The sequence below is a fragment of the Triturus cristatus genome, chromosome 2_2, assembly GCF_964204655.1.
Source record: "Triturus cristatus chromosome 2_2, aTriCri1.1, whole genome shotgun sequence".
Lineage (NCBI taxonomy): Eukaryota > Metazoa > Chordata > Amphibia > Caudata > Salamandridae > Triturus > Triturus cristatus.
In genome coordinates, this window is record NC_140582.1 from 150,276,123 (window position 1) to 150,292,469 (window position 16,347).

The window sequence follows — 16,347 nt, forward strand, 5'->3', positions numbered from 1 at the left end:
AAAGGTGGTTCTTGGTGTTCCTCGGTTTCGTTGTTTGTTGGGTCGTCTAATCGTGACAACGCGTCGGCCTTTCCATTCTGTGATCCAGGTCTGAATTTAATGATGAAATCAAAGTCGGAAAAGAATAGTGACCACCTCAGCTGGCGTGGTGTGAGGGGCTTAGCCGATTTCAGGAATAAGAGATTGCGATGGTCGGTGTAAATTTCAATGGTGTGTACGGCCCCTAAGAGGTAGTGCCTCCATTCTTCACAGGCCCTTTTTATGGCCAGTAATTCTTTATCCGTGATGGAATAGTTGATCTCGCTAGGGGAGATTTTCTTAGAGTAGAAGGCTACCGGATGTATCTGTCCTGTGTCTGGATGTCTTTGAGACAGAACGCCCCCTATGGCGTATTGTGAAGCGTCTGTTTCCACAATGTACGGCAAGTTCGGGTTGGGATGACGCAAGATGGGAGCTTGTGTGAAACGGGTCTTTAACTCCTGAAAGGCATCCTCTGCCTCTTGATCCCAGGAAAATGTGGTGTTTTTTTTCAGCAGTCGCGAAATCGGGTGTATGATTCTGGAGAGGTCTTTGATGAAGCGCCTGTAATAATTCGCAAACCCGAGAAAGCTCTGTACTGTCTTGACGTGCTGAGGCACCTTCCAAAGTGTGATGGCTTCGACCTTGCTCATGTCCATTTGGAAGCCTTGGGCATTAATAACATATCCCAGAAAAGCAATCTCGTTGACGTGAAACTGGCATTTTTCTATTTTTGAGTACAATGAATGTCGTTGGAGTCTCTCCAACACAGCCTTTACATGAGCAATGTGTTCCTGGGGGGTAGACGAGTAGATAAGAATATCATCTATGTAAACGATACAAAAAAGGTCTAACAAGCCCCTTAGCACCTCATCCATGAAAAACTGGAATGCTGCCGGGCGTTGCAGAGCCCAAACAGCATGACCTGATACTCGTAGAGCCCAAACTTGGTCCGGAAGGCGGTCTTCCATTCATCGCCAGTCTTTACGCGGACCAAGTGGTATGCCCCTCGGAGGTCGAGTTTGGTGAATATCCGGGCCCCTTTGAGTTGGTCCAACAGCACCGGTATTAAGGGAAGGGGGTACCGGTTCTTTATGGTCACCTTGTTTATTGCTCTGTAATCAATGCATGTCCTTAATTTGTCGCAGTCTTTCTTACTAATGAAGAAGAGTGGAGAAGATGCGGGCGAAGAGGAGTGTCTGATGAATCCTGAGGCGAGGTTCTCTTCCAAATATGTTTTCAGATATCGGGTTTCAGGTTCCGTTAGTGCATACACTCTACTGCAAGGAATGTTGGCTCCGGGTACAAGGTCGATACGGCAGTCGTACGTACGGTGTGGTGGTAGGTGAGTGGCTTCCTGTTTGTCGAAGACGGACATGTAGTCTTGGTAGATGCCTGGAAGCGTAACGATGCTACAACATCCGTGGTCTTCACTCCCTTCTTTCAGGTATCCGGCTTGCGTTCCCGTGCCAGTCTCTGGGTGCGCTAGTTGTGTACGGCAGTGGTCCGTGCAATATGTGGAGGTTAAGGAAACAGTGCGGTCCGCCCATCGGATAACAGGATCATGGAGGGTCAACCATGGCATACCCAGAATGAGGCAGAAGTGTGGAGCGTCTATAAGGTCGAACTGAATCGTTTCATGGTGTGCCTCTCCTATCCGCATCAAGAGGGGGCAGGTGTGGTGCCTCACGGGTCCAGAAGTTAAAGCCGTTCCATCAACTGCCTTTACTGATTCCGGTTTGTCCTTACTTTCATATGGTATTCCAAGCTCTCGAGCGTACTGCTGGTCCATGAAATTTCCTGTGGCTCCTGAATCCAAGAGGGCTGGGACGTCTATGGAGTGTGTTTTTGACACCCACAGCGTTACACACACATTAATGTGGGCCACCAAAGGCTGCATAGTGTTTGCTAATCGTAGAGAGACCGTTTCAGTTCTTAGTCCCAAGGCAGAGGTCCCATTCTGGCTTGGGTGTTGACCTTTCGGGGAGTCTGGCTCTGGCTCGGCATTCTTTCATGAAGTGACCGCTTTTTCCGCAATATAAGCAAAGCTTCTGTAGCCGTCTTTTCTCTCGTTCTTCTATGGAAAGTGGGCCCCTGAGTCCTCCTATTTGCATAGGCTCCGGTCCGTCAACTTGCCTCGAGGGTTCTTCTTGGGCAGGTTTAAACCGAGATGGAAGAAGACGGGTATCGCTTTTGCCTCGGTCTCCTTTTCTTTCCAGTAAACGGTGATCCAGTTGGACTGTGAGATCGATTAGTTCTTCACAGGTACGGGGTAGTTGTACTACTTGGGACAAAACGTCCTTGAGTTCTCCTCTTAGACCTTGATAGAACAAGGTGGTTCTTTTCTCTTGGGGCCAGTCCGTCTCCACTAAAAGACGGTTGAATGACGTGATATAAGATAACAAATCCTGTGACCCCTGTCTTAAGGTGAGAAGTTACCGGTCCAGAGACATCATGTGTGATTTGCGATCTAACAGTTTTCTCATTTCGAGACAAAAACCCTGGAAATCATGCAGAACCGGATCATTCCTTTCCATCAAGGGTATAGTCCAGCTGGTGGCGTTTCCTCCCATGTACGACATCACGAAGGACGTTTTGGCCACCTCGTCCTGAAACACGGTTGGTTTGCATAGGAAGTGGAGTCTGCATTGGTGGAGGAACGTCTCGAACTTCTTGGGGTCCCCGTGGAAGCGTTCGGGTGGAGCCAGAGGTATCCCTTGGTTCTGGACAATATGGACGGTGGGTGCCGGTATTTCAGGAGGTGCGGTGGTCACGGGTGTGTTGGAGAACCCAGGATCCATTGTACCCCCCCTAAGATTCGTGTAGAGGTGGGAGTGGGAAGGGTCCAATCCCTGATGTATGACTCTTTTCCCGTACCTTTGCGGGAAATACCAGCTACCTCCCTACTTAAGTGTGTAAATGTCTTTTTTCAATTCTTGATTCTCTAAGCGAGAGGTGTGCACTTCCTGCTGCAGAGCCGCAATGCTCTCCACCAGGGAAGCCAACACCAAATTGGTGTCCATCGTCCGGGCTGGGCAATTAATGTAGACTTGACAATCTGTCAGGGCTGTTTAGGCCGTGCACAGCGACAGACGGGCCACTAACCTGCAACGGCGGCCAGCAGGGACGATGTCGTGTAGACAGTTCCGATTTCTCCCCTGGAAACAACCCCACCCAGAGGGTCGAATTACCGCTGTGTGAGGAAGCAACCCGGGGAAAAAAAGAAAACGGGAAAAAACACGGAAACTGTGGTAGCTGACGTCTAGGGGATGGTAAACGTAACACTAGCAGCTTCGTGGCAAGGCAAGGTCTCTTTTGAGGGAGCTGCAGGGAGAGGAAGAAACAAAGACAACATGATCAAGGAAATAGTCGAAGCAATACTACATTAGTATGTACACCCCCCTTCCCCTCTCCAACCTTTGTGGCTCCTTACTGTGGTTACTACTGACGGCTCCGGAATGCTGTCGTCAAGGGAAATTAAGCAGCACTGGGGAGGAGACGGAAATCTTCCCCTTACGAGTTGAAACGAACAGCGTGTTCACAGCGTCTTCCCTCGCAAGTCGGTAAGATTCCACCGGGGTGAATGGGAGGAAGCAGGCTTGAGTCTCGCCGGTGTGTCAGGGGTCGCAATGGACCCACGGGAGTATAGAAACTCTCCGCAGTCGCGTTAATTCCTTCGGTTCTGGGAATCCGGTAAAGGAATAAAAGAAGTAACAAAAAGAGCGTCGGAGGAGTGGGGAACGGCCACTCTCCGCGCTGTAACGATCCTCCGTGGCTCGTGAATTCGGTGGTGCAGCAAAGTCTCGGTCACGATGAAATCCGGGTAAGGTAACGCAAACGGTTTGGGCTTGAGAGTGGTAAGCGCGCAAGAATTCCGCAGGGACTACCATCCGCAACGCGCTTACCCTGGAACTCTGGAAAACGGGAAGTTTGTCAAGCCCCGTGTGGTGGAAGAGGCGGGGTGTTTTTAATGCGCGGAATTTGGTAGCACTCGGCGAGGCCCGCACCTCGCTGCCCCTTGGCCTTCTGGATCTTGTAGTTCGATGTGGTCAGCGCTCGGGTTTGCCACCCGAGGATCGCGACACCGGAGAGGGGGAGAATTACCCGATCGACTGTGGGCGGTATCCGCCAGGCACAGCAGAATATATTGTGCCAAACCCAGTCCGTGCTCATCATGGAGCAGGGCGCGGCCTGTGAAATGCATGCTGCCTGACCACGCTGTCCTACAGCTGACGAGCGGCCCCTGGTTGCTGCTTTCCCGGGGGGGGGGGGAGCTTCTCTGCAACTGCTGCTGGCCTTGATCCTGCTGGATTCTCCGGTGGTGCGGGGGTCAAGTGAGTGGTGCTCCCCGGGGCCCGCTCATGGCCAGCCTGGGAGTTAATGCTGGCACCTGAATCCGAGGACCGAAGGGTGCCCGGTGGGGAGTTCCAGTGGGCGTCCACATCAACTCTCCCTTTCCTACACAAGATGCTGGCCCCAAACCAAACGTGGAGCAGTGGAGGACGTTTCATCAACGGGCCTCCTGACAGAGGCGACCCCACCCGGGGTGCTGAAGACCACGCTGTCCCGGACGCTGCATGGTGCCTGTCAGGGCCGCACTGACCCCAGCTCCCAGTCTAATTTAGACGCCCGCGGAGCGATTGAATCCCAGCTGTTGCCTCCTTTGGCTCAACAGGTACGGAGCATCCACCAGAGGGGAGGTGGCCCGTGAATCATAGCCGCTTGGGGTGCAGGACGTCTGCCACTACACCCCATTGTCAGTGAGTGGTGATCACTCAAGCCCAGCCACCTCACAGACCCAGAGCTAACCTGAGGCGGCCGCCACTGCTGATTTGAATCACAAGTGCCTCTATTGCGCAGTGCCTGCACTACCGCCAAGACCGCCAAACACCATTTAAACCACAGCATATGCACATGGGACACTTGGAGCAAACGTCTGTGCAGAAGGGATGCAATCTAACCCTCTATCTCTTCCCACTCGGGCTGGGTGGACCTTCTTAACCGCCGGCCACGGCGCAAATTAGCTGGCGAAACCCGACAGGCCGGTCTGGGCCTGGTCCCACATGCAGGCGGTGGTGAGGAGCCAGCAGGTCCTCTTCTTCCCTCACTGCTGTGATCGAAGTGCCGTGTACATCATGGCGAGCGGCCGTGGTGGCCGTCACGCCCTCCTAACAAAGCTGGAAAAATTTGCCTGGCAAAAGGGGCAGGGGAAACACAGACCACTCCTAAAGACGCCGGGAATCCGACAGAACCCACTGTAGAAAATAAAACCTTTTTAGGGGTTCACTGATGCACCTGGTCCTTAAACCAACAACGAAGAGATTGGCACGGAAGCTGGAATATCAAAATAATAATTTATTAACCTCACATGAGGGAGACTGCGTCAATACAGTACCCTCAGGCCACTGTATGAGACAGTCTAAGGAATACAGAGATTAGGGACCTTATATACTGTATTTACCGATGAGCATGCAGGGAGACTCAAAAAGAGGCAGTACAAGTGTGCACATGAATAGCTAATTACATATAAGGATACATAAGAATCGCTTAGTCAACAGAGTAGGAGGGATTACAATATTGCTGACATCAGTTAAAATAGCCTGACAGTTACTCTAAGAGCAGGTGCATTCTAGAAGCTAGGCCTTTCTGAGCATGTGCACGGCTCTGGCTCAGTGCTGAAGGAGTTAATTATAATTCATGACTCCAGTGAAATACAAGAGCAGGCAACAGTGAAGAGGGAGAAAGCACATGGCGAGTACATGACTAACTAAAATGGCTGCGAAAAACAAAATGGCTTCAGGTGATGCTAACAGCCATTACAGCTAGTTTCCACACCTCGTTTCAGGACATACTAACGGCCATCACTACGGTGCCACCTCCCTAGAGGGCCGCATTGACACTGTTGCTACAGAAGTCTCCCTGATCAGGGCGGACATGCATAAAACAAACAACCGTCTCTTAGAGGTGGAATCCACCACCAAGAATCTTGTGACTGATCATCTCAAGCGCCAAGTTGCTTATTTGAAAGCCAATCAGGACCTGTTATTACATCAACTCGATGACTATGAGGGCCGTATATGCCACAACAACGTTTGCATATTGGGTGTGCCTGAACGGGCAGAGGGGCAGGCATCAGACCTCTTCATGGAGATCCTCATGTTACAACATCTCCAACCTATAGGACTGTCCAACAATTTTTCAATCGAAAGGGCACATACGATGCCAGGAGGCAGACCAAAACCGGGAGCAGAGACCCGTCCCCTTCTGGTGCGAGTGTTCAACTACCGAGATCGAGATGTCATATTGCACACAGCGAGGGCGGCCTCGCCCGTCACAATCGACAACAGCACGGTCACTTTCTTTCCTGACGTTACGCTGTGGGTGCAGAAACAGCGCCGTAGCTTCCTGGAGGTGAAACGAGCTATGCATGACCAGGAGATCAAGTATGCGATGCGGTTCCCAGCTAAACTACGTGTCGCAACGGAAGGAAAAACCTGGTTCTTCTCCAGCCCTGAGGACGCATGGGACTGGCTTGAGGGCTAGTCGAGAAACGTAACAACAAGGCTCGTCATGGGACAGGGCGTCAGCAGCATCCGAACGGTTCCCCGGGGTCCACAAAGAATGGGGCCATTGCTATGGACTCTTCACCGAGACAGAGTCAAGAGGATTAACACTGGGACTCTGGAACTCTAACACACGAAGTCCACAGTGAAGTGCTCTCTACAGACCCTGTTCTAGGCGCACCAAACCTACTCTATGATGGTAACTCGAGTTCGCTTGCTGCTGGCGACGTAGACAACAGAGACGTAACTATTTGAACTTAATGGGGTATTGGGAGAATATAGTGAATTACATTGTTTCGAGATTTTGTCTTTTTTCTGGGAGCATGTGTCAGGGGCAACGCATTACCACAAAATGCTGCTCCAGGGAGTAGGGTCATACACGCACCTACAAGATTCCTAGGGTGAGCGATAGGCACTCTGCAAGTTTGGGGTGGCGGTTGGTTTTTAGCACGTCACACAGGGAGGGGGGAAGGGAGGTTTCTTTCGAGGGCAGGGGGTTTTGTTTGTTTTATATTCAGGGGCGGGGGGCTTACTGTTGGGAAATGTTAATTTTTTGCAGCAATTTTTTTCACCTACTACACATCAGATCCACGCATATGCTCTTATTATAACAGCATGGGGATCTTGACGGGCACCCGTGGATGTGGCCACCGGATCACTCACAAACTCCAGGATGGTACATTCTGACTCACGGACAGAAGGTATGCCCTCTTGCGCTCACACCCCCAGAGTGCAAACACAGACATGTCTCCTCTCTGACTTTACACTGGCAGCAAGCTTACCCGCCCATGGGGCCTCACTCAGACCTTAAATTCCTTACATGGAATGTCAACGGCCTGGGAGATATGAACCAAATAGCGAATAGTTCTCCAATACATGAAGCGACAGGCGCCAGACATCGTCCTTCTTCAGGAGATGCATTTAATTGGCAACTCCTGCGGCGCCTTGAATAGGTGGGGGTACCGTCTAGTTGCTCATGCGGGGTTTACGTCGGGATCGCGTGGGACGGGAGTGCTCCTACATAGAGGTTGTAGGTATATAATACACAAGTCCTGGTCTGACGAGCAGGGCAGATAAGTGACACTCTCTGGCACCTGGGAGGGGCAGACTCTCAATGTCGTTTCAACGTACCCCCTGGGCTGCAGCGTCTTACGCTGCAAGACCTTGGAACACTCCTTCTTGATCTTCCACTGGGACTATTGGTACTAGGGGGGATTTTAATCTTGCGGTACACGGTGCCAAGGACTGTCTCCCGCCCCGCAGAGACCAGCTGAGGGGATCCCTGCTAGCCGAATTTCAGTCTGCCATGGGCCTCGTTGATGTCTGGAGACGACTTAATACAGCCACCGTACATTTCACATTTCATTCTGGGGCTCACAATAGCCAATCACGTATTGACCACGTTTTCACCCATGCACAAGATATCCACGAGTTTACCGAATCCTGATGCCTCGCACGCAGAATCTCCGACCACTCCCTTATTCTCACAACAGTCACACTCGGCTTGCCCAAGCGACGCGCCACCCTTACCATAAACCCCTGGGCGTTTAAGATACCACATATTAGGGAAACACTAATTAAAGAACCTGACTACTATTTTAAAGAAAATGTAGGATCAGTCTCCTCAGCCAAAATCCTATGGGGTGCATTTGGTGCTGTCATGAAAGGTAGAGCCCTGGCTTTGATGGTCGATCATAAAAGAGAACTCACAAAACGCATAACAGAGCTCGAGGAAGATATCCTAGCCAAAGAGAGAGCCTTGGCACTTACCCCTAGCCAAGAGGCGCAGCACTCATTGGCTATTGTGCGTCTTGACTACCAACAGCTTCTAACAGACGCGGCCAAGGCGAGGCACAAGTCCACATGTCATACGATATACGAACATGGGGAACAAACAGGCAAGCTTCTTGCCTGGTTAGAAAAAAAGAAGCAATTATCAAGGTGGGTCCACTCACTGTGCGGAGTCAAAGGAGAGGCAATCACGGACCCCCAACAGATTGCTGGCACTTCTCATCGGTATAGACCTGCGGCCGTGGACCTACTATCGACTATAAAAGTCACTTGTCTGTCCACGCCAAATAGGGATTCCGTAGATGCAAGCTCACTGAAGAGTAAATTCAGACGGCTATTCAAGATGTCCGGTCAGGCAAGGCCATGGGGTCCAACAGGCTCCCAATTGAATTCTTTAAACCAATGACCTTCAAACTCTCTCCCACCTGCTCCAAATGTACACCAGAAGTTTCGAGAAAGGGGCGCTACCATCAGAAATCAGGACAGCCTCCATTGTGGTTATCCATAAACAAGGTAAACCACCAGATGATTGCAGAGCCTACCGACCCATCTCACTACTCACAGTTGAGGCGAAAATACTAGCAAAACTGTTGGCTAACAGACTCATCCCCTACATCACTGAATTAGTGCACCCTGATCAATCCAGGTTTATGCCAGGGAGGAATAAAGCCTTGAACCTAAGGCGACTACATGGGGTCCTGGGCAGACGCGACACGATCAGAGAGGATGCAACCCTATAGTCACTAGATGCCTCAATGGCATTCGATACAATCGAATGAGACTTCCTTTTTGCAGTGTTGATGAGGATGGGATTTGGAACAAACTTTATAAGGTGGATCCAACTGCTCTATGCCCACCCAACCGCGCATGTGACAGTAAAAAATCACACTTCTCGACAGTTTCCATTGGGAAGGGGCACCAGGCAGGGATGCCCTTTATTGCCATTACTCTTCGCCCTCATACTAGAGCCCCTGGTAGTCTGGGTCAGGGAGGACCCACTGATCCGTGGTTTGAAGTGGACTGTGAACCACAAGGACCGCATCTCACTATATGCAGGTGACATCCTCTTGTATTTGGCCTCATCATCACAATCTCTCTGCCGGGTCCTCCATATATTCCATATTTTAGGTTCCCACTCAGGGTATACCATTAATTGGACTAAGTCCCATCTTTACGTGTTGTGGGGCACACCTCCATACAACCCCAGAGGATACGATATACCAGTTACATCAAGGGGCTTTAAATACCTCAGCATATATATCACACCAGACTCGACCCTATTTTATGAGAAAAATGTACATGCACCCCTGGTTCGTCTCCGAACCGACACAAAATATTGGGGATCTCTCCCTCTCACTGTCTTGGGATGCGCAGCCCTCTTCAAGATGTTAGCACTACTGCGTTTTCTCTACGCATTACAAAACACCCCTAACACAATCCCTGACAGTTACTTTGCCAATATCGAAAGTGCCGTGCGGGGATTGCTATGGGACGGTTGAGCTCCACGGATAGCCATGAAAAAATTGACAATGGGGTGGTACGACGGGGGCATTGCATTACCTGACAAGGAGACTTTATTACCAGGCGTCCCAACTGGTTGCGATCAAAAAATGGGTACATGGGGAACACGACGACCCAAATTTCCGCAAAGACCAGTGGCTTCTGGGACAAGGGGATATAATAGGGTACTCTACACAAACCCTTGTAAGCTACATCTCATGGGACCTACTGCACGCACAGTAGATACCTGGCATAGAGTGAATAGGCAATTGGGCTGGCATAATAAACTCACACATGCCACTTCATTCTGGGAATCAGACCTCCTAGGTCAAATTAGCAATTGTCCTGGGTTCGACAAGTGGGATCTCATAGGAATATCGACGGTGGGCGATATGTGGATCGCGGGGAAGTTGGCCACCTTTGCAGACCTTCAACATAAATACAAACTCACACAGACTGAAACATTTCGGTACCTCCAAATTAGCCACGCAATTAAAGCGGTATTACCCAGGGATGTTCCACTACCCAAGGCCTCTCCACTAGAGGACAGACTGATATTTGACCCTAGGAATAAAAAGGCCATATCTCTCACATATAAAAAGCTACTAACTAATCGCCCAGATCCCTTGTTATGCCTGCAGCAATACTGGGAGACGGACCTGGGGGAAGTTGATGATGAAGATTGGTGGGATGCGCTGGCCTCCCCCAGGGAAGTAGCTATCCCCATGAGATTACGCCTGGTCCAATTGAAGATCCTTCACTGCGCATACCTAGACGCAGGGACCTTGGTCAAAATGGGTAGGAGGGCAGACCCCCTGTGCCTTAGACAATGTCAACAAATGGGAACTTTTTTTCATATCATCTGGGATTGCTCGATAGTGCAGATATACTAGGGTGACGTCATGAAGCAGATGGAAAGAGCAGATGGTAAGACTCTGAAGACCTCCCCCCAACTATGCTTACTTAATATTTGGTAAGCCACTGATCTAACGCAAACTGAGAAAATGTGGGCATCATTGGGATGGGCCATCACAAAACTCAATATAGCACAGAAATGGGCGGTGGGGGTGGTCCCGACGATACATGACTGGGCAATTGACATGGACAGGACAATGATAGCCAAAAAGATGTCTTTAAAAACAGGGGATGCCCCAAAAATTGGGACCCTAAATGGGGGGGGATAGAATAGATACAGAGACAACATCTGCCTATCCTCTACAATTGAATTGCACCGTGATTGACTCAAACTAAGTAACATATCTGATATCACTAATGTGACCCTACATGGAGATGACTAACGTGACCCCCTGTGTACTGTGTATTATGTGCCGCAAATATCTACATCGCAACTTTGAAAAAGCGTTGTACGTTAATCAATGTTCATGTCTGTTAGTGCAAATATGATTGGAGGTGGGGGTGTATACGATGATTCCCGGGTGTCACCCGCTCTGAAACGTGCAAATATATACTGTGGCCTTATCTGCTGTTCTATTGCTGCTGTTTTCTTAATAATAAAAAGTCTTTAAGAAAAAAATATGACACAATGTTGTCATGATTGGCATATGGATAATGGGTGCCGTGATAGGATTGATTGATGCTTTTCATAATTATATCACTGGGTATGGACAATGGGTTTCTGGTGTTTTAGGTGCATCAGAGGGCCATGTTGGTCCGGATGTTACAGCTGAAAACTCAATAAAATTTGTTGTGAAAAAAAAATCTAAAATGTGTGTTTTCATTAAGCAATATGACTGCATTGTCAGTATTTCAGAGTTGTGCAATGATATTTTAAGTATGGCTACAGGCATGTTGGTCAGCTTGTATTACATACATTGGTGTTTGAAATTTTCTTGATGAATGGAGGATTGCCTTTTCCCCATCATATGCCATTTCATGGTACATTAGGCACATACACCGATACCTCACCAACAAAAGCTCCATTGAGGTGAGTGTCTGGAGAAAGCATTCATGAAAAAGGAGGTGGTATTGTGATTCTGTCTTCAAAACAAGGTCACTGCGCCTTCTGCTTCCAGGTAATCTGGAGAGACCATTATCAAGAAACGGCGTTAAAATTATCGCCACTTTAGCGGCAGAAAACTGCCGCTAAAGCGGCGATAATGGGCTTGATAATATGCCCTAGAGAATTCCTATAGAAGCCCATGTTCTGGTGTCAACATGGGCTTCTATTGGAATTCTCTGCGGCATATTATCAAGCCCATTATCGCCGCTTTAGCGGAAGTTTTCTGCCGCTAAAGCGGCGATAATTTTAACGCTGTGCTTGATAATATGCCCCTAAATCTTGAAAGGCAGGTACATGTGGAGCTCAAGCCCCGGTTGATTCTGATGGCCACCCAACCTATGAAATGGCAATATTAAATGAAATTACAAATAAAATGGTTCTTCATTTAGTGTGTCATTGATGTCTGCATCAATGTTTCATTCACACAATCAAATACCCGGGTTTGATACCTAGAGTAAAGTAGAAACCTAGATAATCAAGTTTTCCTGTTTAAGGACGAAGTCCCTCACCCACCAAAGGTGTCATGCTTCATCAAAGGTACTCTCCTCACACCATGACAGCAAATAACGGGACGGGCTACACCTCTCTCCCTAATCAGAAGGAGCTCTGCAGTGTTTCTTCACTCTTTTCAATCCTGACTCAGGCAGACAAAAATTAATTTGCACTTCTCCACGAGATAGTTTTAATAAACATGTTCACATTTGCATGCTCTGCTAGACTCACCCACCTGTTGTCTCAATAGGATTTATACTATATATTAAAACATCCGAAGACCTCCTCCTAATTAAAGGAGTTGTAGCCCGCACCCTGGCTTGCTGTCATGGTGTGAGGAGAATCCCTTTGATGAAACATGCCACCTCCTGTGGGTGAGGGATTTCGTCCTAAAACAGGAACACTTCTTTATTATCTAGGTTTCTAATTTACTCTTGGTGTCATACCCAAGAATTTCCTTTTGGAATGATTTACTAGTTAGGAGTGAATACCTGCCAGGCTTGATAATGGGCTTGATAATATGCCCTAGAGAATTCCTATAGAAGCCCATGTTCTGGTGTCAACATGGGCTTCTATTGGAATTCTCTGCGGCATATTATCAAGCCCATTATCGCCGCTTTAGCGGAAGTTTTCTGCTGCTAAAGCGGCGATAATTTTAACGCTGTGCTTGATAATATGCCCCTAAATCTTGAAAGGCAGGTACATGTGGAGCTCAAGCCCCGGTTGATTCTGATGGCCACCCAACCTATGAAATGGCAATATTAAATGAAATTACAAATAAAATGGTTCTTCATTTAGTGTGTCATTGATGTCTGCATCAATGTTTCATTCACACAATCAAATACCCGGGTTTGATACCTAGAGTAAAGTAGAAACCTAGATAATCAAGTTTTCCTGTTTAAGGACGAAGTCCCTCACCCACCAAAGGTGTCATGCTTCATCAAAGGTACTCTCCTCACACCATGACAGCAAATAACGGGACGGGCTACACCTCTCTCCCTAATCAGAAGGAGCTCTGCAGTGTTTCTTCACTCTTTTCAATCCTGACTCAGGCAGACAAATATTAATTTGCACTTCTCCACGAGATAGTTTTAATAAACATGTTCACATTTGCATGCTCTGCTAGACTCACCCACCTGTTGTCTCAATAGGATTTATACTATATATTAAAACATCCGAAGACCTCCTCATAATTAAAGGAGTTGTAGCCCGCACCCTGGCTTGCTGTCATGGTGTGAGGAGAATCCCTTTGATGAAACATGCCACCTCCTGTGGGTGAGGGATTTCGTCCTAAAACAGGAACACTTCTTTATTATCTAGGTTTCTAATTTACTCTTGGTGTCATACCCAAGAATTTCCTTTTGGAATGATTTACTAGTTAGGAGTGAATACCTGCCAGGCTTTACATCTCCTCTGGCCCTCCTTTTGTGTTTACTTGCATCAATCATTCATCATCCACTGACACATTCATGCACTTGCACAGGAGCAGAGACAGCAGAAAGTCAACCGGTTCAACATTTTTTGTTTCTCTAACTTTCTTCATGACCCAAAAGACTGTTGGCTATTAAGGCAGAGCGAGGTGCAAGCCAGCGGTGGCAAATGCTTCCCTTCAAAGGGGCAGATTTACAATAACTGGCGCATCCCTGCATATCAGCAGGGATGCGCCAGTTATTGTGCATCATGGCTCCGCCACCATGGATGCGCCGCATTTACAATGCGGCGACCATGGGCCAAAAATGGACAGATGCGTGACGCATCTGTGCCGTAAAGGCAGCGCATTGCTGGAATTGCGTTGCAAGCACGAAGCAGCTCTAGCAAGGCTCTGGGGTGCTCTATCTTTACAATGCTGAGTCAATCCTTACGCCTGCTTCAAGCAGGCGCAGGGTTTTGACGCAGCATGGGCTCAAAAGTGACAGAGTGAAATCTTGTAGATTTCACTCAGCCAATTTTAAGAGGCGTTCCTACGACGGAATGCCCCCCCCCTGCGCAGGAGCACCTACTTCTGGCGCAGGGCTTTACAACGTGACGCATCTCCCAGATGTGTCACGTTGTAAATACCCCGCAGCATAGCGCTGGTTTTGCGCCACTGCTGTCACAAAAGTGACGCAACGGCGACGTAAATGAGTCGCAATGGGCTTGTAAATCTGCCGCAAAGTATTGTTTAAATTAACGCTGCACCAGCCGAGAACATGAACCTCTACAAACCGCTATACAAAATGAGCGCATTTTTAAAACGTTGCCAGTCTAGAGCATAGACTATAAGACAATAATTAAATAGTCTGAAAAAATAATTTTCCTCTTTCCTGTAGTTTGATCCAAAAACGGCAATGCTGCTAAGTAGAAGAAAATTGAAGATTCTAATATAGCGCATTTTGACTAAGGAAGTCTGTGAATTACGATAGAGTGTTTGCAGACGCATTCAAATATGGATAAACACTAACACATGTTGAAGTGAAGCAGGGGCAGTTATTTTAAAAACACATCGCACCTTAAGGCCGTTTTGTCACGCGCTTACGGCCTACAGCAACGGTAATATCAGGAACTTATTACCCGCCTGTCAGTAAAGCGTTTTCGTTTACCAATGCAACTGGAAATGTGTGTGTGATTACGGCAACTAAGCTCATCATTTAGCATTTCCCCGCAAGTTATATCGAAAATTGTTGCCTGTGGCTTTCTGTGACCTTTATGAGGAATTGAAGAAGTAACTCTGAAGGGAGCCGTCATTATGGTTGTGAGGATATGGTTATTTACATCTTTACACGATTTCAGCTTCACAAAACGTGCTGTAAAACATACTAATTTATATTTTCTTTTTCTCCCTCCATTACCCAGGCAACAAGATGTTCTTGAACAGAGTTGAAGGTATGTATGTATTGTTTTATTCGGTGTTTCAGGCAGTCATATAAAAGTCAAAACTAGAATTGATGGCAGGAAGCGGGGACACCCTAAGGGTTCCGGGGGCCCTGGGCCAAATGTATTTTGGGGACCCCTGTTCGAGCTAGCTTTGAATTTAAGATCCAGTTTCAGCTCTTTCATGTCCTCGTTGCCCACTGCACAGACACACTGGTCCAAATTGTAAATCTGTTTATCTATTTACAGCTAATATTAAGGGATAGTGATGTGTGGTTTTTTGTATTATAATGCAGCAACAACTTACTTATGTTATTGCAATTAATCTTTGCGACACAAGACTCCTACAGCTATCCTTGCCGCCTCTTTCGGTAGCGAGGCTCACTTCAAGGCTCAATTAATGCAATAAACAATGAAAAACAGTTGTAAGATAGTGAACTTAGGGGCAGATTTACAAGAAACTAATGCAGCAGGGTGCCACAAGTAATTTTGCTGCACCTTGCTGCGTTAGTTTCGAGGCACAGGGATATTCAGGGCCAGCTTTAGGGCAGTGCGACCGGTGCGGCCGCACTGGGCGCTGACCTGTGGAGGGGGCGCTCACCTCGGGGGAAGGGGGGGTGAGGTAGGCCTGGGTGTTTAGCAATAACGTATGATTGGAGAGATGAGGGGCACTTTTCCTGGTGGTAGTGAGGGAATCCGAGAAGGTGGTCATGAGATGTGGGGCGCCAAAAATGATTGTTGCACCGGGTGCCACCAGCACTGAAGCCGGCCCTGGACATATTTACAATATGTCGCATCTCTGTGCTTCCCCCTGCGCTGGTGCACGAACTGCGAACATGCGCCAGCGCAGGCACCCTTGCACCATGGTGCAGGGATGCCTGCATCGTGGGGAGATTGTTTTTGTGCAGGAAGGGTTATCTTCCTACACAAAAACAATAATTTTCTGTGATTTCCTCTTCCAATGTGTGCTGTAGAATGCAGCACGCATTGAAAGAAGAAAAATACGAGTAGAAATTAATACATTTCTCCTCGTTACGCCTGGCTACGCCACCCCGAGGGTGGCGTAGCATTCTGACACATTTCCAGATTTACGATGCCTCATAAATCTGGAAA

At 48.2% G+C, this 16,347-nt stretch overlaps 1 protein-coding gene across 4 annotated transcripts in view; it reads left to right on the plus strand.

Moving 5' to 3' along the window:
* LOC146861982 (phospholipid-transporting ATPase ABCA1-like) overlaps positions 1-16,347 on the plus strand; it is a 3,104,259-nt gene that overhangs the window by 1,847,931 nt on the left and 1,239,981 nt on the right. For all 4 annotated transcript variants that reach the window (XM_085641135.1, XM_085641137.1, XM_085641136.1 and 1 more), the window contains exon 28: positions 15,217-15,246. In XM_085641135.1, the coding sequence (XP_085497261.1) occupies positions 15,217-15,246 (30 nt within the window). The remainder of the gene's footprint in view (positions 1-15,216; positions 15,247-16,347) is intronic.